Source organism: Malus sylvestris, chromosome 10, assembly GCF_916048215.2.
Source record: "Malus sylvestris chromosome 10, drMalSylv7.2, whole genome shotgun sequence".
Taxonomy (NCBI): domain Eukaryota; kingdom Viridiplantae; phylum Streptophyta; class Magnoliopsida; order Rosales; family Rosaceae; genus Malus; species Malus sylvestris.
In genome coordinates, this window is record NC_062269.1 from 20,797,833 (window position 1) to 20,822,549 (window position 24,717).

Here is a 24,717-nt window from a genome sequence, read left to right on the forward strand (position 1 = left end):
TTCACCCTCTGTACGAACATGAAGTCATAAATAAAAAAGGCTCAACGAAGCTTGGCATGACTTGAATCGATGGAGGAGCGGCAAAAACAGCGTTTGGGAGAGTGGGAGTGAGCGGCTGAGTCTGAGGAAGTGAGGAATACAACAAAAGACCTAACTCCCAATGGACGGTTGGATTAGATCTTAACCAATCCAACGGTCCAAGTGATTTCTAATTATAAATTAAAAAAAAAATATATATATATATAATATTCGGTTCGGTTCGGGATTACCGAACACTTTCAAAGATGTGGCCGAATCCCAAACCGAAACTTTCGGGATCGGTTCGGTTTCGGGTACCGAATTTTTCGGGAAATTCGGTTTGGGCATTTTTCGGGTAAATTTCGGGACGGGTTCGGGACGGTTCGGGATTTTCGGGAAAAAATTCCACCCCTAGAATATACAATGCCAATTTTGGACTTGTTAATCGACACCGCAGTAAACCACAAGATGTTATCTTTCATGGATGGCCATGCTGGTTACAACCAGATTTTCATTACTGAGGTTGATGTCTACAAAACTGTTTTTTGTTGCCCTAGGGCAATCGAGACCTACAAATGGGTCGTCATGCCTTTCAGACTTAAAAATGCCGGTGCCACATATTAACGAGTTATGAATACCATTTTTCATGACCTGATTGACATAGTCGTTGAGGTATAAATAGATCATGTTATGGTCAAATCGAAGCACTACAGAACACATTTAGATGATCTTCCGCAAACTTTCCTTCGTATGCGCCAACATAATTTTAAAATGAACCCTACCAAATGCGCACTTGGTATATCAGCATGCAACTTCTTGTGCTTCCTTGTACATCATTGTGGCATCGAGGTAGATGAAAATAAAGCTTGAGTGATCATTGATGCTCCACCCTTGACAACCAAGAAGCAATTTTAATCCTTACTCGGCAAAATCAATTTCCTCCACCATTTCATTTTTAACTCAGTGGGGAAAATGAAGGTTTTTTCCACGCTTTTGAAACTTAAGGATTCTGACAAATTTGAATGGCGCAAAGAACATTAAGATGCTTTCACGCAAATAAGTTCTCCCTTACTACCCCACATGTCCTCGTTCCACCTAGACGCAGTAAACCTCTTAAGTTGTATATCTCGGCTGCCGAGGAATCCATTGGTTGTCTTCTTGCGTAAGACAATGACACTGGGCAGAAGCAGGCCATTCTTTTATCTTAGCGTGAATCTTAACTCAGCTGAGATAAATTATTTAGCCATCAAGAAACTCTGTTTGGCTTTGTTCTTCGATGCGTATAAACTCAGGCATTACATGCTCCCTTCTATTACTTAGGTCATTGCCCAGACAGATGTTATTTGCTATTTGCTTACTCGGCCGATAGTAAAAGGCTGAATTGGGAAATGTACAATGGCTTTGTCTGAATTTAGTTTGCAATATGTGCCCCAAAAAGCTATCAAAGTATAGGCGCTAACCGATTTCTTAGCTTAACATCCTTCTCAATACGGTTTTGGAGGCAACGATGTCGAAATTGGCATGGTAGAAACATGTGATCATTATTGGACGATGTATTTTGACAGCTCTAGTACCTCGACCTCAGCTAGCGTTGGAATCGTTATCCAGTCCCTTGATCACTACAGATGATATTTTTCTCTCAAGTTGGATTTTGACTATACAAACAATCAGGCCAAATATGAAGCCCTCGTCATCGGCCTTAATGTACCATCCTCGGTGATTCAGAACTTGTAATTAACCAACTCAATGGGACTTTTCGTTGCATGAGTTGTACTCTAGCGCCCTATCATATGGTTGCCAACTATTTAGCCGAATCATTTGTAGGCATTACGTTTAAGCACATCTCACGAGTTCGAAATACTGACGCAGACGAGTTGGCTCAAATAGCCTTCGGAGCACAACTCATGGAGCTGTAGAATTGGCTGACTGAGGAGCACCTTCAGTTTGGATATACATCACTGCTTCGAGACCAACTGGTTATTTATCCAGGTCTCGATCAACAAGGATTTCCGAGTCCTTGTTGGTAGAGGTCATCTCATCAGCCTTCTCGACAAAGTGAGGTGTTGCTAGGTTACTAGGCTTGGCATATTGAAAGCCCAAGTTTTATTTTATGATTGGATATTTGCAAGTACATTTTAGAATTCGGCATTCCGACGGCCGAACCACATTTACAATCAAGACATTTATCTCTTTCGAGTATTTGTGTCTGTACAGCCGGGTACCAGTTCGGCGTACTTATACTCTCACGAATATAATTATCGAGACTGAACTCGGCGTTGACGATTTGTGAACTTTGAAGAAAGTAGCAGCCTTGTCTTCAGGCTCTATAACCCGAAGGCCGAGGCGTGTTCCTTCCTCGGTCGTAGTCACAAGATCAAGAAGATAGCAGTGCGCCCAACACCACATCAACAAGTAAACACCAATGTGCACTAGCATACATTTGACCAAGCAAAAAGCAAGCAAGCATGTCCTGTATCGTCGTGGTGGGGTTAAGTCTCATCCTCCATCATTTGATCCAGATCTTTGAACGTAGGAAGTTCTGTTCATTGTGATTTCCGAATTTCCTATCATTGTATTTTTTCCTCACATCTATTCAAAGAATTAAAAAAAAATTCTAGGAATAAGAAAGTATGAAAAATTTACAAACGAACGAGAAACGAGAAACTTTGAATGGGAAAGTCTTCTTCGAGTGTGTGAATCAAACTCTCAATGAAAGCACCAATTTGTGGATGCAAATTTCCGTTGTCTTCTCCTTTGACGAAAATGCACCTGCAAAATAATAACACCTAAGATTAAGGCCAAAAGCCTCACACGCCCTTGATGATTTTTTTGGGGGGGGGGGGGGGGGGAGGGGCTTTGGCCGAAGAATCTTTTATGCCAAAGTTAGAAATTGAGAGAGAAATTGTTTAGGAATTTTTAGGTAGAGAATGACCTAGCATTTTAGCGGGAAAACATGGCTATTTATAGGGGAGTGACCGGCCCTATTTAAAGAATAGGGGCCAACCACATATGGCCAAATTATGAGTGTAATTGCAAGATATTATGTGAAATAATATCTTGCAATTAACTTGGCAATTAATCCCAAATTGAATAGGAAAATTGGGAGTTACATTTTGAGTGAGAATTTGATGAGGAATGATGAGAATGTTTTGAATAAATACCATTTTGATCACCTTGAACTCTTCCTTGATCCGTTATTGTCAGTTGCATGCACGTGGGAATCCCGACGTGCCTCGAGGATAATTTTGTCCCTTTCACCCAAAAGTATAAGTGTCGCCTCTATAATTTTCTTGATTATTTTTTGCTCCACAGAAACCTTAGAAAATATCAAATACTGATTTAGATGAAATATAAAAATTTCTCCCATAGTTAAAATATTGTCCATTATTTTCTTTTATTTTAAAAAGAAATGCAAACTTAAAACTTATATAGTGACTTCGAGATGCAAAACCCTTTGCACTATCCATAACTTTTGGAAAAAGCCACATTGTGCACAATTATTAAATCTTTTGTAAACTATTTTAGTCCATCTAATTTAATGTATGGATGTAAAAAAGGTGGCATTATTAATCACTCCTAAACTGCTCACTGCTTTCCTTTACCATCTTCCTCTAAACTTTTTTTTAATTAAAAAAAAGTCGTATTATTCAATCCACCCGCTAATATCCTGCTTTTAAATAAATTTTTATTTGCAAGTGACTCTTTATTATAATAGTAGAAAAAATTTGAGTCTTTGCGTGGCAGTAGAAGCTTAAATTCAGTTGGTAGCTAATTTATTGTTTGATAAAAAAATAAAAAATAAAAAAAACTTTTATTGTATTATAAAATAAAAGAATGAAAAGGGGGTGTGAGAATCGAACACACAATCTCTTCTACCCAAAGCAATAACCATACCACTGAATCAAATACCAAGTATGACCGGTTAAACTCACTCCTTAATGCTAGAACAACTCTTCTCCGCCACTATAGTTTCTGATTTATTTGCTTTGTTTTTGCACTGCCACGAGCGGTTTGAAGCTCTCGCAATGAAGGCGCTGAGCTGGTGGCTGATGGTGGTGGGCTCGCTCCTGCTGGTCTCCGTCTGGTTCGGGTTCTTCGACATTTGGGCCCTCCGCCTCGCCGTCTTCTCCAAATCCCCCAGTACACTTCTCTCTCTTTCTCTCACTTAAATGTCACTTCCAATACTTTTCCTGTTTGGTTGCCGAGAAATTTTTTTGGGTTTACTCTTTGGTACTTAGAAGGTTGAGAAAAACAACCCATTTGTCATTTTTTTGTGTTATGTTTCACTGCGTTTGGTAAGTAGAGAGCTAATGTTGATTAACGTGGGAGTTTGATTGGATATGCATTTGGAAATCTTGTGTTCTTAATTGTTTGAGGATGTTAAGGAAGTTCTCAACTATTTGATTTTATGGATTTTGGTGGATATGGAGAGATCCAAAAGAGCTGAAATTGTTCTCACATTTCATCCATAAGTAGCAAAGTTTGTGTTGCGAGTCGTGTCTTTCGATGAGAATGCGTAGCAGGATGGTTTTTCCTCGAATATGTCCTCGTGGGATGAAGGCTTTGTGTGGATGTTCGGATTGTTTGAGATTTTAGATATGTTAAAATGCCTCAGATCACTAGCTTTCACTAGGTAGTAGGTACTGGTACTGCATTCGAGATTCAATGTCAAGATCACACCCAAAGTTTATATCTCGTACTGAGAAAAACCCAAAACTCAGATCACTAGCTTTCACTAGCTATTGCTACTGCATTTGAGATTTGAACTCAAGATCACACCGAAGTTTATCTTTCGTGCTGAGGAAAACCCAATACTTGCTTTGTCTAACTGATGGGAGGCATGCATGTAAATATAATATTCGTAGTCCTTGGTTCCCTAATCTTATTTAGTTATCCTCCTAAATTGTTCATTGCTGAATTAGCATTTGCAACCTTGTGAATTTTCGTTGCTTTTGATACTATAATCATATGTTTCTTATGCGGAATGGAGAGTTCGATTTTAGTTTCTGTTTTTGAATTTTTGCTTTTTCGCTTTGTACTTTTACTGTTTTTCTAATTTTTCATGTGTTGTATTTCTGATTCTTGTTTCTGCAGTGACTGAAGTTCATGGGAGGACATTTGGTGTCTGGACTCTTTTAACTTGCACACTCTGCTATCTCTGCGCCGTTAACCTTGAAAACAAGGCTCTCTACCTATCTACGTTTCCGTCGTTTGTCTATGCACTCGGTCATTTCCTGTCCGAGTACCTAATATATCAGACGATGGCCATTGCAAATCTTTCTACTGTCAGCTTTTTTGCAGGTATCAGTTCACTTGGCTATATTACATCATTTTACTCTGCATCCTTTGTTGTTCTGATTTGAAGTGATGTGCAGCAATTTTGGTGTTTGTGTCAAAAGACCTCTAGTCTACGGTCTCATCTGTTACTTGTGAATGCTTACATGTTTTAAAGCATACAAATGTGACTGTTGCTTTTAAGCATCATAAATCATGCTAGAATTCGGGGTTCATATGCACTAGTCGGGGCTAGAAACACGTGTTTGCGTATACGATGATTCTTATCAGAAAGAAGAAGAGAGAATTCCAGGATCTATACTCAGTATGACAATGCCAGCTTGCTCTGAAGTAAGTTGTTTGGAAGGGGAAAAAACAAAAAAAAAAAAAAAAAAAAAGCTTGACCTGCGAGCACTTTTTAAGAGAGAGCAGGATTAGAATCTTGCGTTCTCATTCACAGGCTATCTCAGAGGAATATTTCAATTGGAAATAAAGTCTATATTCGTCTTTCAACTGTTGGCAAACTATTTATACGCTATGATATTTTGTGAAAAATAGCGTTTGGATTTCCCAGAAAGACTTGGTTGATGGTTGATTTACTGTCTTATGGTAACATCGTATAGTTCTGAGTTCTGATTGCTTATTTCATGTTGAACTGAATTACAAAGCAATGCCCGATGAATTTTGTTCTGGTCTTGATCAGGCACGGCGATAGTCTGGATGCTGCTGCAATGGAATGCACATCAAGCGCAACCTGTGTTAAAATCAGAATGAAGTGTCTGATTCCTGCTTCGGCTTTCTCCGCATAAGTTGATTAAGTGTCTTCTCAATCATGCTTGACTTAAAAGCGCTTCAAGAAAGGTCTTCAGCCTCATGTTTCGACTTTGTAAGAAAGCTGACATCGTTGACAGCTAAGATCATCTCCAGAGATGTCAAATTTAAAGATAAAATTTAATTTGGCAACTTATATGGCCCTTTGACATCTTTTAAAGTTTTGCTTTCCACCTGATATGTTAAATTTTAAACATAAAATTAAATTTCAGGCTTATTTTCTTTGTATTGGTAATGAAAGAAAATGAATTAAAAGGTACAAAAATGTTTATACATTGATTAAAAGGCAAGACTTTAGACCAATAAAAAAATTAATAAAAAGTATTTAATAATTAATTAAAAAAATATTTGACGCTGCTGTCAAAATTGGCAACATAGAGAGATGTCATTTTACGTCATTCCACATCAACTTTAGCTTCTCAATTGAAAAATATTGTTGCTGCTTATTTTTATTGTTATTGCTTATTTGGACATTTTGACGTCTTTAGAAATGTTGCAGTCGAAATCAGACTAAGATACAGGACATGCTTGCTTGCTTGCTTTTTGCTTGGTCAAATGTATGCTAGGTGGTGCACATTGGCGTACAAATTGACATTAGAGTTGAATACTTTTGCCATACAACTCGCAATCTCATCCCATGAATTTGGTGCAGCGGGCTCACATGCCACATCATCATTTTATAAGCCGAAGCGAAAGTAAACTGAAGGAGCTATTATTGACACTCTAAAAAAGTGATTGCCGTCAAACCAAAACTTAATTATACACCAATACGCACCACCAAGTATACAACAGACCAAGAAGTTTTTGTTTCATAGCGTCCGGCGAAAAAACAGCGTCTGGTAAAAGGAAACTGCTTCCAAAACAAAGGCTTAACAGAAGGAATAACAGAAGAATGCTTTAGCATTACCAAACACGACAGAGTTGCTTAAGAGATTAAACATTTTTCTTCAGCATCATCAACAAAACACAAACCATTCGACAAAACTCTAGCAAACAATTTACGTATTTTTTCCGATTCAAATGACATCCAAATTTTCAACTTGGATTAACAATTCATTTCATTTTTAAGCATCACAAGCTTTGTCCCAGGAGCTTACAACTTACACGAACAGCAAATAAAAAGAATAAATGAAAAGAAAGACAAAGGTGCAAATAAACAGCACAGCAGACGGTTGGATTTAGTTTTACAGATTAAACCTGCGGGTGATATAAACTAGCCAACGTTTTAACAGCTATATTGATTTTCTAGCCGTAGATTAAAATTCACAATAACTAACCTAGTTGCTTTGCAAAGGCTTGCATGAAAACATCAAGCGCCAGAAGAAACCAAAGACAACGATCATCATTCTGCTGCAGCCTCTCCATTCTCATCCCCCTCGGTTGTTATCTCCGGCAGTGTAGTTAGATCCGTGCGATCCTCCTTCTTGTCTTGGGTGATATGGGAATCAGAAGAATCAATTGGATCACGCTGAGTTGCGTCCTGTGTCCCATTTGTGGAGTCTGAACCTTCATCTGTCCTGTCCGATTCACTTGTACCATTGGACTCTTCATTCTGAACAGCATCTGTGGCCTCCTTTAACGATGAAGATCTAGAACCACCCTCTGTTTCAGCTGTTCCATCAGATCTTAAGATATTCTCTGACACGTTAGTCGCTACCGTATTAGAGAAGGAAGATGATTCTCCCAATGCCCCATCTGCATTCTCAATTTTAGTGGATATTGTTGAATTTGAGTCAGATTCATTGTTCTGAGAAGCTGTGTTGTTAGCCTGTTCCATAACCATGGTTAGTATGGTCACGCTTTCTCCAGTACCCATACCATCCACCGTCGCATTTTCAGAGTGAGCTGACTCAGATACGATCTCTGTACCGTTCTGCTGGTATGAACCACTTGCCTGGTTGGTTTCTGTAGGGTTATTGCTTGCTTCTGTACTCACTATTGTTGAATTATCGTTAGCTTCGGCACTCACCATTGTTGAGTTATTCCATGCTTCTGGTTCATCATTAGATTGTGTTTTCACTTTTTCATGTAAAAGTGAGCTCTCCGCAGGATTGGCCATATTACCATTAGCTTTCTCTTCACTTGCACCTACATTTAAAATAGTACCATTTTCAGCCATTCTATCTTCCACCATTGTTGAATTGTCTTTTTCTAGCACAGTAGTTTCTGGGTTCTCATTTAAGTTTTCCGAACTTACTTTCTCAGTTTCAGTGCTTGTAACTTCATGGGCCACTGCACTAGAAGCATCATCCCCTTTGTAATTCTCCTCTCGTGCTTCATGAGCATTCTTATCATGGGTTTCATTATCTTGATCATCTGATGAACTGTCATGTTCTTCTTGATCCTCTCTCTCTTCACCGTCATTCTTTTCACCATCCTTCTCATTCCCATCATCTTCTCTTTCTTTCTCTTCATCTACAAAATCCTCATCGTGCTCCACTTCCCCTTCATTTCCCTCTTGCTCATTTTCATCTATCTCATCATCTCCAGCTCCTCTTCCCTCATCCTCTGTCTCTTCATTCTTGTTTTCTTCCTCCTCTTGCTCTTCCGCCTCATGCTTCAGATCCTCTTCTTCTTGCTTACCCTTTGGATCCTCTTCTTCTTGCTCTCCTACTTCATGCTTCTGATCCTCTTCTTCTCGCTCTTCCCCTTCATGTTTCTGATCCTCTTCTTCATGTGCTTCTACTTCATGTTTTGAATCCTCTTCTTCATGCACATCTACTTGATGTTTCTCGTCTTCCTCTCCTGCTGCTTCAACTTCATCCTCTTCCTCTTGTTTCTCATTTTTAGGGACTTCAAGTTTCGGAAGGTCCTTCCTCCCAAGTTTCAGAAGCTCACCTTCACTCAGGCTTCTGGTTGGGGTTTTTTTATCTTTCTTATCTAATGCCACTTTCTTATCATGGGAATGCTTGACCTGATAGATTAACCAAAAGCACACCCCAAGCAGCAGACAGATCTGCAGAACATGCTTCACCTTGATTCCTTTGGTTCTCTGGTTCCTACTTGGCGCCCGCTTGATCATGACGTATGCCCCCTAGTACCCTACCCGTATCTCTACTTCTCCCTATTTTCAAATGTTGCAAATATCGATCAGAAACCTGCCTATATCCAAACTTTAAACTAATAAACTTAAAAAAGATTACTCAACCTATGCAAATCAATCAAATTAAAAGTCTAGAACGCAATCTAGGCTTCATTTCACACAAATTTAACGCCAATTCTCGAAATAAAAGCAAATATTGTCGAAACAGATCCCTTGTGTGCCCAATTTATATTCCGAAAGCGTGATTAAGCCAGAACCAATTTTTTGAATTTCATCTACCTTTCGAAACACTTTGACACAAAACACAATATGCATACACCAAAAACACTAATTTCATAACACAAACGAAAAGGGGAATTCAAAATAAAAACTAACCCATTTTCTTCCTCGTAGAAAAGCAGCAAACTTGACTGAAAGAAACTAAATCCATCACCAGAAACTTGGTGGAAAATTAATACCAAATTTGCAAGTTAGCATTCAAATTCTAACTGGATAACGAATTAAACCCACAAGCAAACCCTATAACACTCCATCAATCACAAAGATTTGAATAAACAAATAAAGGGGATAGACTTAAATTACTTAACACCCCCAAATCCAATCTTATTCATTCACAAGCAAAACCCATTTCCAAAATAGTAAATTGTGAGCAAAATGAGCTATTCAACACCCATAGGCACCAAGAATGGGAAATTACTGATTAATTACTAAAAGTAAACTTACTGGAGAAATTACGGAGGAAGAAGAGGAGGAGAGTACCTGAGAAGCACGCAGTTGTTGTCAAATGTTGAGTGGGGAAGTAAAAGGCAGGGCTCGTGGATGGCAAAGCAGTTCTCTGTCAGACTGAGAGGAAGAGAGAGAGTGTGTTTGCGCCTTCTACACTTCAGTAGAGAATGACCGGATCTAATGTCAACACTAATTCCGAAGAAGCAACAAGCAAACGGGAATATTGTAAATGGTGATTTTTTTTTTTGGTAACTTGGCCATGTCCGTTTAGTCTTTTACGGATCGGGAAGACTCACGCTTCATTTCAAATTCTTTTAACTACCATCGTGTTTATTAGCGTCCAAAGTCGAATTTAGGACGTGACGTATGAACAACGGGCTTGGAATTCATCCCCAACCATTAAAGCCACTCCGTGGTGGTTTATAAATGGTGATGCTCACCACCCTATTTATCGTCAGTTTCAGTAAAAGTAAGAGAGGCTTTAAAAAAAAAAAAACAAAAGAGTAAGATATTTTATTTATTAAAAAAATATTACAAATATATATCATAAAGAACTACCCCAAAATGGTTCTTGCACCCCAAAATGGTTCTTGCAAGATTTGATCTAAAAAGATTACAATAAAACATTACTAATCGCAAAATAATGAGTAGACTTCAAGTTCGTTGTCGAGCTCATCAGAAAACGTAAGATTACATAGATCAATAAAACCGTTAAACCTTATGTTACAAGGGGATCATGTGTGAAATTTTATCCCCTAATTTCACTATATAATTAAGTATTTCTTATTTGCACAATTTTATTGTAATTTTTTAGTTTCATTAATTTAGAGTTTTAGTTACTTAGTTAAAAAAACTTGAATTTTCATAAACGGTCAATTAAAATCCATGGACCTTTGGGGTCATACTTAGTGCTTTCGAATAAAACTTGATTCCATAAGAGTGTAAGTGAAAACCGTTTGCGAAACAGAGCTATAATGAAAAAATTACGAGCAACGTAAGTCGGGTCCAAATAGTAAATTTGACTTCCTACAAATAGCAAGCCCAATAATGTGGGAAAGCAAACCAATCTCACTCTGGGAAGTGAACAGACGACTCGGATCGTGACCCATTCATACCCCATACCAAAATACATCCAAGGTCAACACGTGACGTCAAAAATACTTGTTCATCTATCATGCCCTATTTACGAGTCATGATGACTAAAACCAATCCAATAGTTCAATAACATAGTAACCTTTTTACATATTTCTTGGATGCATCTAACCTCTGTGTTAGACTTCCTACGTACCATAAGACATGTTCAAGCCATTCGTAGTTCACTATTTGATAAATTCTGACATTTCTATAGTATTTTCTAGCAGAAAGATATAGAGCTCCAAAATCACTCAATGAAACTTCAGTAGCATGAATCACTAAATTCCAATCTACATAATGAAACTATATGCCAACCAAGATTGTCATTTCGTCATTCACACATATAACATGTTTTTCAATACAACTCCACAATCACAGTAATCAATTCCATTAATCCAAGCTGCACAATATTAACATTCAACAACATTGATCAACCAACAAGATCAAATATCACTTTACTAATTTTTAATAAAGTCAACCCTTATAAGGTTTACTATATTTTTTCTACTAAAATCCAAACATCAAGCATTGTAACTCTAAGTTACAACCACAAACGTAAACTTGAGTAACTTCTATGTACAAGAATCTAGGATTTCAAACTAACTCAACGGAACCGAACATGAAATGGGATTTCGGACCAACTCAACGAAATCCAACTAGGAAGTTGTCGCCATCGTGGATTTACCAACAACTATAGGCATAGTCAAATAATGTAGGCAGTTATCATCCATCGCCGATATAGCAAGCATGATCACCCCTAAAATACGTATGGTCCCCCATCGTGGATATACCAAACATGACCGTATCCTAAAGTACTAGGTACGATCACCCATCGCTGATATACTAAGCATGATCACTCCCAGATGGGTATGGTCCCCTATCGCAAATATATCAAGCAAAACAATATGCATAGTCTAATAGTGTAGGCAGTGATCACCCATTGCATATGTACCAAGCATGATCATCCCTAAAATAATATGGTCCCTCATCACAAATATACCAAGTATGACTGTATATGTACCACACTGCTACATGGTGCAGTCACATTATCATACATCATATAACATACACCATACATCCTACATCAACACCCATGATATGCATTAGAGCACATACACTAGTATCAATTCCAAATGACAACCAAATATCTAATCATATAGACTTACAAGTTCTACATTAAAGCTCTAAAATTAACAAAAATAATATAAAATTCTGTAAATACAAAATACGTAAATTACAATAGTGAAATCAATGAATGGGATTTCACACTTTTACACTCCTACAATCGCTTCCTAACACGACTTATGCAACTAAATTCCCACACTGATTCACTCATTTTTCTAGCAAATCGAAGTCACCCACCACCATCAAATGACTTAACAACACTCCAAGATTGTTTTTCACCCAAACTCGACCTAGTTTGGTTAATGTTTCCCAATGAACAATGCTCGTCATTTTTCGAGCTCACAGCCGATGATCTCACCATTTCTAGGCATCCTGACATCGACCACCACCACTAATCGACTCATCTTGACCCCATGAGAAAAATCCAACCAAGGTTTAAGGCATTACAACATCAATGACGTTGAATCGGCGATCACCCTTTTAGGGTTTTTCGGCCCTTTCTTGCGGTTTTCCAGCGGAAGTAAGGTATAACTCTTACTCCACTCTCACGATCTTCATTTTGGTATAATTTGAGCCATTGTAGCATTTAGGTGGAAATTTCAGCGAGTCGTGACCGCCAGCTGACGCGTGTGGTGGTGGCTCATGACCAAAGAACCCACTTAGTCCTTCTATGCTAAATTCGATACTCTGATTTCATCTTTGACATTCATGTGTTGTAATTTAGTTGTTTGAGCCTAGTTTCGTAATTGTCCGCCACTTGGGCGAATAAAGCAAAGGAGATTTGTGGTTGTGGGATTCAGTCAATATCATAGTACAATGCTTAAATGGAAACATTGATATAATCAATGTTCTAAAAACGGCTGAGGCGAGGCGTTTTCTTGCAAATCGGTTGGAAAAATCAGATGGGCTCTAGGCGGGCTAGGCGGCGTTGGACGGTTTTTTTTTTTAATGAAATTAAAAAATAAAATAAAAAATCATATCTAAGTAGTGGTTTAAAATTGTGAGTTTGTTGTACATATGTCATCCTACAATACTCCTCACTATGGTTATATGGCATATATGCTTAATGTGTTTTTAAATTTTGGACTTGTTAGATACTCTTTTTGCATTTTATCATTTTTTATTATCTTATCCATGGATTTCATACAAGTATAATTTTTTGTATGTGTCAATATGCACTTATTCACAAGATATACAAGAAATTTACCTAAATCTTCCTAGCCCACCTAGGCGCCCGCCTAGCCACCTAGGCGCTAGGCGCCAGCCTGCCGCTCGACTAGCGCCTAACGTTTTTTAGAACCTTGGATATAACCATATTTTATACCCTTGAGTTTAGATTCTTATTATATTTTTTGAGTGAGTTTAGTTCACTTTCACTTAGTTTTATGTTTTCGTAGGTTTGAAGAAAAAATATGAAGAAAGAAGAAAAAGGAGCACTTTTGCGATTGAAATGAGTTTGGCATGCTTAAAGCAGAAGCTGTCTGTGCAGATCAACCAAATTTATGGATTAAAATCTACTACCTTAGATGGAACCAGCTGTTGATCCATATACCATTGGAAAGATATGGAAGTTAGCTTTCAAAGGAATATTACGGTTCGTGATTTCAGGTTTTCTAGAAGACGTTATAGCGATTTTCATACAGGACATCAGTCAACAAAGTCTACGCGGAGATTGCAAAATCTGTTGGGTTTTTAAGTCATAATTCAACTGAAGTTCATTGCCCAAGAGAGAACGTGTACATATGACTTTATTTCTATTTCAAAGGAGTCTGAAGTAATTTACTTGGGAAGTTTACTCGCCACATCATCAGTTGTGGAATACAAATGAGGAAAGGATTGCAAAAGACCTAATTATTATAGGATTTTGATCAATATATAAAGGAGAGATTGTAGGAAGTCTAGGAGGAGGTTTTGGGGAGACACTTTATCGTTTGCATGATTTTATCGTTCCCTTATACGTAATGAGTTCAACTTAACATGCCTTAACCGGATAAAATGCATGTTAGGATATATGACCTTTGCCCTAACCGGAGAGAATCATATACTTAAGGAGAACTATGGTCTATAGTTCCTTAACCGGACTTAGATACGAGAATAGTCATCTAAGAGACAAAATATTCCATTGAATGCATTGAAACCTAAGCATGATTGCTTGTGGTTGATTCTCCTTAGACCTTCATCCCTTGCCTTAAAACCCAACATTTTATTCTCTTTAATTTTTTGTTCTATTTTTATTTGCTTATAAAATCATTACAACAAATTCTTCACATCTTTGTTTGAATTGTTAATTATGGTTGAGTCCAAGGAAGAAAATATCGGTAATATCGGAAATATCGGTAGTCCGAAAACACGGAAATATCGATGGAAATATCGGTAAAATATCGATATCGATAAAAATTACATGGAAACCACGGAAATTGTAAGAAAAACTTGGAAATTTTTATTGAAACTTTGCAGGATGTTTATTTAGTCAATTATCTATTAGTTTATCACAAAAAATTGGAAGGAAATGCATTGCATGATGGATTTAACATTATCAAGTTGATTATATAGCGAGCCGACAAACATTGTGAGTGTAGAAAATATGTAGTAATTAATGAAAGAAGTCTAAACACACCATAATCATTTATATATAATGAATTAGTACAATATTTTACACTTTAGTACCACATAGAGTTTCTATGAGGTTTAAATTTTTCACTATCTTCATCATCTCTACGTGTAGAATGAGTGTATTGTGAAGAGTAGTTATCAAATGATAAATCCCCAAAATAGTTTTGCATGTAATTGTTAACATGCCACCCATATGGATCCGAGATTGGTTGAGGTTGTCCATAAGAAAAATCATTTGAAGATTGAGTCTGGGATTGTTTCCATGAGTCGCTCGATTCCATTCTAACAGGAATGGGATATGAAGGGTAGGGAAATGGTTGGTTATGAGTATAACCATAGTTACTACTTCCCAATCCAACAGAGTCTGAAGTTCTAGATAACGAGTCATCTTCTTGACTTGACAAAATCCCCTTGCCTCTTTCTCTGCGAGTATAGTCTTTCCCTATGGCACCAATTCCTGGTCCTGCCCGCCTACTGCCATGGTCATCATCCTGTGTTGCATGCGTGAAGTTTGCCTCACCAATGAAGGGGCTCATATATCCGGGAGGTGGTGGTCCATAATAGTTTCCATATCCACCACCACTACCTCCAGCTCCACTACCTTCGGTGGTAGGTGAGTCTCCTAATCTTGTACTAGAGCTATCATTAGTATCAGCACGATGTTGTGGTTGTGTAGGATTGGAAGAAGGTGGAATTCCAGTGTTTCTTGGTCTTGGGTGCAAAAGTTCTTCCAAAGAGTCAGCGCTGCTAGATCCCACCTCCTCCTCTAATACTCTTTCTACATTTATCCCTTCATTACGTGCTTCTTCAGCAACTCTGGGAGCTGGGTTGCCTTCATCATCATCTAAATGAAGAGGTCTAATCCATTGAAAAGGTTGGTTACCCTCTGTATCATCATCTTCACCAACAATATCAAACACATCTAGTGGGTCCCCACGGTCGACATGATCTATTTTTGCTTCCTTATCTCGAATTTGAAGCTTCATGTTGTAGTAGCAATAAACTAATTTTTCCAAGCTACTATGAGCCAACTTATTTCTTTGCTTTGTGTGTATGAGTGCAAATGTGCTCCAATTTCTTTCACAAGCAGATGAAGAAGCTGTTTGTGATAATACTTTGATTGCTAACTTTCTCACAGTTGGTGCATCGGTCCCATACATGATCCACCATTCAGCTACAATGAAAAACAATGTTGATAAGCCTAATAACTCCAACAAATTCTATTATAAACTTATAGTGAAATATGTTTATACTCACTAGGAGACATATTTGTTCGAGCAGCAACTGATGTTGGTTCTCCAAAAGTTCTTCTTGCATCTTTAAACCATGTTAGCTGAATTCAATAAATCGTGTTAGTTTAATCCAACAAAGTAATTATTATAATTTAAGTAATTGTCTACCTCATTTCCAAATTGGCCAACTGCTGGTGATGCAGGGTCTAATTTAGAGTATACATTATGTACAGCACGTATAAGGTTACCATCATCTCCAACACCGGGTCTGTATTGGTATCGGGGATTCAAATAATATGCTGTTCAAAGAAACACATACCCTAATAAGAGAAATAATACTTATGCAACTAAAGAAACGAATTGCAAATTATGACATAATTTATACCTGCTGCATGCAAATCGTGGTATAATGTTTTATACCATCGGTCTTCAATTATCTTTATGACCCACCTTGCACCATGTTTTCTTTCCAATTCATCCTTCACTACACGCATCAACTCATATACTGCCCCATAGTAGGATACACCTCTGTGTCAATGATCCGTAAAACTTTGTAAAGAGGTTCAAACACTTGGCACACATGTTCTGATTGAGTCCAAAAAGCATGATCAAGCACTATACTTTCCACCATACGACCTGTATTTGAGCGGCTCAAATTGTGGTTGGCCCAATCGTCACTAGTGAATAGTTGCTTCAACCCTGCTTTCTTCTTGAGTATGCTGTCTAATGCAATATAGTTGGTGGCGAATCGAGTGGTAGCTGGACGAATAATTTCTCCTTTGCAAAATTCACGCATCTTTGCCAACAACCAACCGTGATTGTAAATATAATTTGTGATCGTTCTAGCTCTTTTGACCACAGTAACAACATTCTCTCTCTTCCCCATTGCCTCAAACATGAGATCAATACAATGTGCTGCACATGATGTCCAAAACACATTATGATGCTTCATTAACTTTTTTCCAGCTTTGACAAATGCAGAACCGTTGTCGGTCACGACTTGGACAACATTATGCTCTCCCACCTCCATGATTACATCCCTCAATAATTTGTAAATATACTTGTAATTCTTTATATGGTCTGAAGCATCAACAGACTTAAAAAAAATTGTCTTTCCCTTGGAGTATACCATGAAGTTGATGATAGACAATCTGGTCGGGCCGGTCCATCCGTCACACATGATTGTGCAACCATTAGTTTCCCACTTTGACCTCAACTTGTTAACATACTCGCCAATGTCTTTATACTTCATATCCAAATATTTGTTTCTTATCTCATAGGGAGTGGGAGGTTGTACTCCAACACCGGCCTGTTGACATCCCACTACCATATTTTTGAAATGATGTGATGATGCCTTCGCAGCAGGGACATTTTCATAGATAAAAAACTTGCTAATTAGACGCCCCATTCCCTCCTTCACATTACCTCCAGTGAAATAACTCCAAACACTCTTTTGACGTGCTTTGGATGACTTATATAAACTTGGGGCTATTGGTGGTGTTGGTTGTGATTCTCTAAGACTGCCTCCCCGTCTCATTTGTGCACCACCACTTGTCCCGGAACCTTGTGCTCTATTAGGAATTTTATGAAGGTGTTCTCTTTCCCATGCTGACTGTTTGGAGGCACGTAATGCTTGTTTCAAACTGCGTCGTTCTTCAGGTCCCATGTCATCATCACATTCGTCCTCATCGTCATCATCATCACTGTCAAGCTCTTGGCCATAGACTTCTCCCCGTAGCCCAGCTCGAATATTTTCCATTCCCTGTGTTATCTTTTCCTTATGCTGTTTTTTATTTTTTAATAATGTGCTGATGAATGCCTTCACTTCTGGGGGGACATTATCGCATCGTTGGACATTTTTTGATGGATCTAATCCACTAAGATGGTACTTAAGTCGTGTCACTCCGCCACTCTTCATTACCCGACCACAATATTTGCAAATTGTGCCATGTTTGTTTCCGTCTATTGGGTATCCATGTTCCCAAGCTGGATCACGTTTAGTAGCTCCACTGGACATCGTAAATGTACCTACATTTATTTTTCATGAAAATTAGACAAATATTTTTTGGCCAAAAAATATAGTAGTGATGACGGTTATATAAGAGAACCTAAATAATAAAGTTATTCTACAAAAGAATTAAATATGAAGTAAAGAAAATGATTGTAAAAATTTAAGTAATTAAAAAAATAATATGGAATAATAAAACCTAATATTAATGAATAATAATCCAATTTGATAAAAAAATAATCCTAATATAAATGATGAATAATATTCCTTTTTGATAATAATCCTAATATAAATAATCCTACTATAAATGATGATAATTATGTTTCATGAAAATAATCCTAATATAAAACATAGTGATGAATAATATTCCTTTTTGATAATAATCCAATTTAATAATAATCCACTTTAATAATAATCCAATTTAATGAATAATCCAATTTGATAATAAAAAAAACCTAATATTAATGAATAAAAATCCTATTTGATAAAAAAATAATCCTAATATAAAACATAGTGATGAATAATAATCCAATTTGATAATAATCCAATTTAATAATAATCCAATTTAATGAATAGTCCAATTTGATAATAAGCCAATTTAATGAATAATCCAATTTAATGAATAATAATCCAATTTGATAATAATCTAATTTAATGAATAATAATCCAATTTGATAATAAAAAAACCTAATATTAATGAATAATTATCCTATTTGATAATAAAACCTAATATTAATAAAATAATAAATAACATTAAACATATTAAAATTATCCTAGGGAATAATTATACAACATTACTTAATTACTTAAAAAAATTAACATGTAATTGTTAACATTACTTAACTACTTACAAAAATTAACATGCAAGTATTAATTACTTAAAAAAATTAACATACGAGTCCACACAAATTTATTTGTTGTTGTATAAATTACAATAATATAAATATAAGTTTGTAAACTTACCTTAAATATGGAACCCTTTGTGTTCAAGCTTTGGAATGGAGCTGGAATGGCTTTGAAAATGGTAAGGGAAATAAAATAATAAATAACATTAAACATATTAAAATTATCCTAGGGAATAATTATACAACATTATTTAATTACTTAAAAAAATTAACATGTAATTGTTAACATTACTTAATTACTTACAAAAATTAACATGCAAGTATTAATTACTTAAAAAAATTAACATACGAGTCCACACAAATTTATTTGTTGTTGTATAAATTACAATAATATAAATTTAAGTTTGTAAACTTACCTTAAATATGGAACCCTTTGTGTTCAAGCTTTGGAATGGATCTGGAATGGCTTTGAAAATGGTAAGGGAAATAAAATAATAAATAACATTAAACATATTAAAATTATCCTAGGGAATAATTATACAACATTACTTAATTACTTAAAAAAAATTAACATGTAATTGTTAACATTACTGAATTACTTACAAAAACTAACATGCAAGTATTAATTACTTAAAAAAATTAACATGTAATTGTTAACATTACTTAATTACTTACAAAAACTAACATGCAAGTATTAATTACTTAAAAAAATTAACATGTAATTGTTAACATTACTTAATTACTTACAAAAACTAACATGCAAGTATTAATTACTTAAAAAAATTAACATACGAGTTCACACAAATTTTTTTGTTGTTGTATAAATTATAAGAATATAAATATAAGTTTGTAAACTTACTTTAAATATGGAACCCTTTGTGTTCAAACTCTGGAATGGATCTGGAATGACTTTGAAAGGGGTAAGGGAAATAAAATAATCGAAAAGGCTCTGAATGGCTATGATACTCGACCTCTTGAAAGAATATCACAATGGCAGCTTTGAAAGAATATCACAATGGCTCTGATACTCCACCTTTTAAAACAATATCGGCACACGGTTTTGAATGAAACCACCATCCATGGTCTGAAAAGAATACAAATTATAATTGTAAAAGTGGTCTGAAATTGTCAAAATAATTGTAAAACTTGTCGGGAATACTGAGTGAGTCATGTGTCAAATTGTCAAAATAATTGTAAAACTTGTCGGGAATACTGAGTGAGTCATATGTCCTCCTGACAGGAGGAACCCACACACACACACACAAATGACACAATGCACGCAACCACACACGCACACAACGCACGCACACAAACATCACACACGCAGACCACGACCTCAGTCTCTCTCTCTCTCGATCCTTCTCGATCTCTCTTCTCCCTTCTCCCACACACACACACACACAGAGATCTCCGATCTCTCTTCTCCCTTCTCCCAAACACACACACACACACACAGAGATCTCTCGATCTCTCTTCTCCATTCTCCGATCTCTCTTCTCCCTTCTCCCACACACACACACACACACAGAGATCTATCGATCTCTCTTCTCCCTTCTCCGATCTCTCTTCTCCCTTCTCCCACGTACACACACACACACACAGATCTCTCGATCTCTCTTCTCCCTTCCCCTACACACACACCACGGCCTTCTGCTCCTCAGTCCGACAATCTCGAATCCCTCTCGATATCTGGGTGTCGCCGCTGTTGATCGTGGCTCTGGCGAAGTCGGAGTTGGCTCAGTCGTCTGTGGCGGTGCGCCGCTGAGCAAGGAGTTGGCTCAGTCATCTGGTTCGTCTTCGACTCGAAGAAAACAAGGTGAGATTCCATTGAAACCCTAAACCCTAAACCGACATCACATATGTTGAATCGTTTATTACCTCTTGCATGCGTGAAATTTGAAGTTTATATGTGAAATTGAAGTTAAAAATCGTGTTTTTGCAAGGTTTTTGGGACGAAATCGGCTCGGGAATAGGCACACCATCTCCGGCGTTCTTCTCCGACGTTCGGCTCGGAGTCCGATTGCACCGTTCAAAAAAATATCGCGATATTTCCAAAATATCGCGATATTATCGATATTATCGATAATATCGCGATATTTGGACGAAAACCATTCGGATACCAATTAAAATATCCATTCCCCGAAAAACCGATAATATCGGCGTGGTTGAGTCTAGTTCATTGTTTATGTTTATATTTTCATGTTTTTGTATCTTTAATATAATTAGATTTGGTTTAGTTTATCAAATTGGAGATTGAATTAGAATCCTTGCAGGAACAATATTTGGACTTGCGAAATGCTATACTACGACTATCATGTGCACTTGCAAATTAACACCAAACGTACAGGGCACGATATTGTGATGTTTGAAGACATACATAAGTTGGATATATTAACATGAATGTTTTGTAGGAAATGTGTGTACGGATGAGGATAAAACTGAAGAATGAAATTTGGAGTGTTAGCAACGATAGTAATGATTTTTGTGTAAAAAGCCATAGCAGTAATTGGTAAGTTATGTGGTAGATTAATAATTAATAATTTAGTTAGTTCAACAGTAATCATTTGAAGTTGGATTAACGCTACTGTCAACTTTAAAATTAATCAGAATTTCCTTGTATCTTTTGGGGGTTTCTGGCTTACTGCAAAACCAAGACTAATAATAATGATTAAAGAATGTTCTTCTTGTTGAGAGATTTTTCAATGTGCCCGGATACGGGGCGATACGCCACATGTTATCATATAATTGGTGGAAAGTTTTTTTTTTCTTTCTATTTTTTCAAGTGTCCCTCTAATTGTATAATTACATGTAGTGTATCACTATGAGTTTCCAGCACATTGAAAAACCTCTTATTCTTGTCAAAGATCGTTGTCCCATATGTCTTTGTTCTTTTACACAAACAAAAGAACAATTTTATTTGAATTTTTTTATATATTTTATTTAAAAGTATAGGAAATTCAAATTTGAGACTTCTTCCGACATAACATGTTATTAATCTGAAGAATTAGTTCTCAACAATATATTCGAAGTTTATAACTATGTTGATAAGTTGGATTATACTAATGAAATTTGTGCAATATATGGATGACTTGGGGGATCTGCTGGCTGTTCAAAAATTGGGTCAAAAAGGAAATCCAACTCATGCACAACCCTACAAGGGGAGGGAAGGAATAACCTTAAAGACCTCATGGAGTATAGAAGGGATGCTTGAGTAACCAAGTTATCCTAGAAAGCCAAAATGAAAACAAAACAGTCAATTTTTCTCTTTCTTCAACTTTCTGCTAACCTAACAGATAACTAAGCTCTTATTTAGAAAGCCTAGGGGCATGCACTATGCTAGTTAAAGTTATTATTGAGCTTAACTTGCTCAATTGTTTCTGTCAAATGAAAAAAATGCAATGTGTCCAGATTTTATAATTTTTTCATTCGACGTTATTTGAATTAATCTAATCTAAATTCTGAGAGGCGGAGATTCAAACTTGAGTGCAGAAGGAGGAGCACGCTGTTATAGTCAACTTAACTAACTCAAGTTTGCAATGATCAAAGTTTTAATGACATCCTAATAGGAACCACAAAACACCCATAATTATATTTCATAAGATGCTAACAACCAAAACATTTCTTTGCTTCCCCCTAAAGATATTCCTGCTTAAACAAAACCTTCCTTCTATCACACATTTTCTGTCGTCTTTTTACGATTCAATGTTCTTTGTTCCCATTTTCTGCCTCCCCTTCCATGCAATCAATACCTATATATATAGCTTCTTCAAACATCTTGCTATCATATTCTTCCGAGAAACCTGAATCAAAACCATGACTGAGAATAACAGGATTATCATCTTTATTGGGCTTTTTCTTACTTTGATATCGACTCGAACCGTAGATGCCTCCGTTGTTTCAACAGGTGACTTCAACAAAGATTTCTTTGTCACATGGTCTCCTGGCCATGTAAACACTTCAGCTGATGGCAAGACCATGAGTTTGAAGCTCGACCAAGAATCCGGTACATGATCAAAATTCATAAACTCTTTTAATTAGTCGTAGCATTTCCGAATTCTGATGATGTTGTTTTTCGTTTCCCCTAGGTGCTGGTTTTGCTTCAAACCAGATGTTTTTATTTGGACAAATTGACATGCAGATTAAACTAGTACCAGGCCATTCAGCAGGCACAGTTGTGGCCTATTATGTAAGCAAAAAGAACAACCATTTCCCTCTTCTTCTTCCGCATTTTTGCTAATGACTGAGTATTAATGGATTGTATATGATCAACTGGAAATTAATCAATGCAGTTAACATCTGATCAACCTAACCGTGATGAGGTAGACTATGAGTTCCTTGGCAATGTTGAAGGCAAACCATATATCCTTCAAACAAACATTTTCGCTGACGGGTTGGATGACCGTGAAGAGAGGATCAATCTATGGTTTGATCCAACAAAGGACTTCCATACCTATTCCATATTATGGAACCTTCACCAAATTGTGTAAGCCATCTATCAAATCTGATCAGTACTACATTTTAATCTTTCTTTTACATATTTAAGTTAAGTATACACAATAAATTTATGGGACAAATTTGGTTTACTTTTGCTGCCTATAGATTTATGGTGGATTGGGTTCCAATTAGAGTATACAGAAACCATGCAGACAAGGGTGTAGCATTTCCAAGGTGGCAGCCAATGAGCATCAAAGCCAGCCTATGGAACGGCGACAGCTGGGCAACAGGAGGCGGGCGCGACAAAATCGATTGGTCGAAAGGCCCCTTCATAGCTTCATTCAGAAACCACACGATTGATGCCTGTGTTTGGAAGGGAAATGCTAGATTTTGTAGGGCAGAGAGCCCTACAAACTGGTGGAACGAGGAGAGGTTTAGTACCCTATCAAATGCACAGAGAAGGTTGTTCAAGTGGGTTAGGAAGTACCACATGATTTATGACTATTGCGAAGATAAGGAGAGGTTCCAAGGCAACCTTCCAAAGGAGTGTTCTCTACCTAAATACTGATATAAAAAAAAAATTACCAAAAATATTAATTTCTCTTTTATTATTTGTTTTCCTGTATTTTTTCTCTCTCTGTTTATCTTGTAGCTGATTTATTTGTGAGATAGAAATTACATAGAGGTTTTTTTGGGATGAGACTTGGAAGTAAAGTAACCTTTTCTTTTGGATTTCCTTTGCAAGATGCCAAAATGTTTCTTCACTTTTGTTATATTTGGAAGAATTTAAAAGAAAAGGTAAAAGAATGCATTCTTAGGGCTTTTGACCGGAAGAAAACCTTTTTATACAAAAGAAATCTCTTAAAATAAAAGGCATATATTGTTTTTTTTTTTTTTTTTTTTCATTTTATTTGATTTCCATAAAAAAGTAAAGGGCTTTCCAATGATCATTTTAGTTTAGTGATTCGATCAAGTATATTCTTATGGGAGTTTTAACGAAACATTCTTGGTACTATTCATTTTTAAAGAAAAGCCACATGCTACTCACTATACTTTTATTTGTCATTTTTCAATAAAACTAAAGTTTTTTTTTTTTCATTAGTTTTCCTTTTATTATACATCATTAATCAACAATTGTTGTTCATAAGATTTGAAATCAAGATTCAACAAAGTGAAGCTAGATGCTACTAAACCAATTCATCATTGGGCTGCGAATGAGATTTTGTTCTCTCTAAGTGATGATTTGAATTATCATTAATGATCATTGCAATCCGGTATTGTGCATAACAAGCAAAGGATGTTTCTACCAAGACATGACGATAATACACCACAATTTTGCACGAAAACAAAGGGTTTGAGTCGAGCCTTATAAAGTCGTTATGTAACGGCGACGTGATATGAACACATTTCTTCTTAATGGGTCGGATTATTGTT

At 36.5% G+C, this 24,717-nt stretch overlaps 3 protein-coding genes across 4 annotated transcripts; 2 read left to right on the top strand and 1 right to left on the bottom strand.

Moving 5' to 3' along the window:
• The first annotated feature begins 3,889 nt into the window (after positions 1 to 3,889).
• Positions 3,890 to 6,340, top strand: LOC126587050 (ergosterol biosynthetic protein 28-like). The gene is made up of 3 exons (XM_050252029.1): positions 3,890 to 4,158; positions 5,113 to 5,319; positions 5,996 to 6,340. Exons 1-3 carry the CDS (start codon positions 3,957 to 3,959, stop codon positions 6,064 to 6,066), a joined length of 480 nt encoding a protein of 159 aa, XP_050107986.1. The 5' UTR covers positions 3,890 to 3,956; the 3' UTR covers positions 6,067 to 6,340.
• Positions 6,341 to 7,266: 926 nt separating this feature from the next.
• LOC126587263 (uncharacterized) lies at positions 7,267 to 10,143 on the bottom strand. 2 transcript variants are annotated; one of them, XM_050252301.1, is made up of 2 exons: positions 9,926 to 10,143; positions 7,267 to 9,225 (listed from the first exon to the last, which is right to left on the bottom strand). In XM_050252301.1, exon 2 carries the CDS (start codon positions 9,143 to 9,145, stop codon positions 7,466 to 7,468), a length of 1,680 nt encoding a protein of 559 aa, XP_050108258.1. In that variant the 5' UTR covers positions 9,146 to 9,225; positions 9,926 to 10,143; the 3' UTR covers positions 7,267 to 7,465. The 2 variants fall into 2 exon arrangements, with proteins under 2 accessions (XP_050108258.1, XP_050108257.1); XM_050252300.1 differs by having other exon boundaries at positions 7,267 to 9,187; positions 9,926 to 10,141.
• A 12,468-nt stretch (positions 10,144 to 22,611) lies between these two features.
• LOC126586827 (probable xyloglucan endotransglucosylase/hydrolase protein 10) lies at positions 22,612 to 24,015 on the top strand. Its single transcript, XM_050251786.1, has 4 exons — positions 22,612 to 22,852; positions 22,935 to 23,035; positions 23,139 to 23,332; positions 23,449 to 24,015. Exons 1-4 carry the CDS (start codon positions 22,663 to 22,665, stop codon positions 23,849 to 23,851), a joined length of 888 nt encoding a protein of 295 aa, XP_050107743.1. The 5' UTR covers positions 22,612 to 22,662; the 3' UTR covers positions 23,852 to 24,015.
• Positions 24,016 to 24,717: the final 702 nt, after the last annotated feature.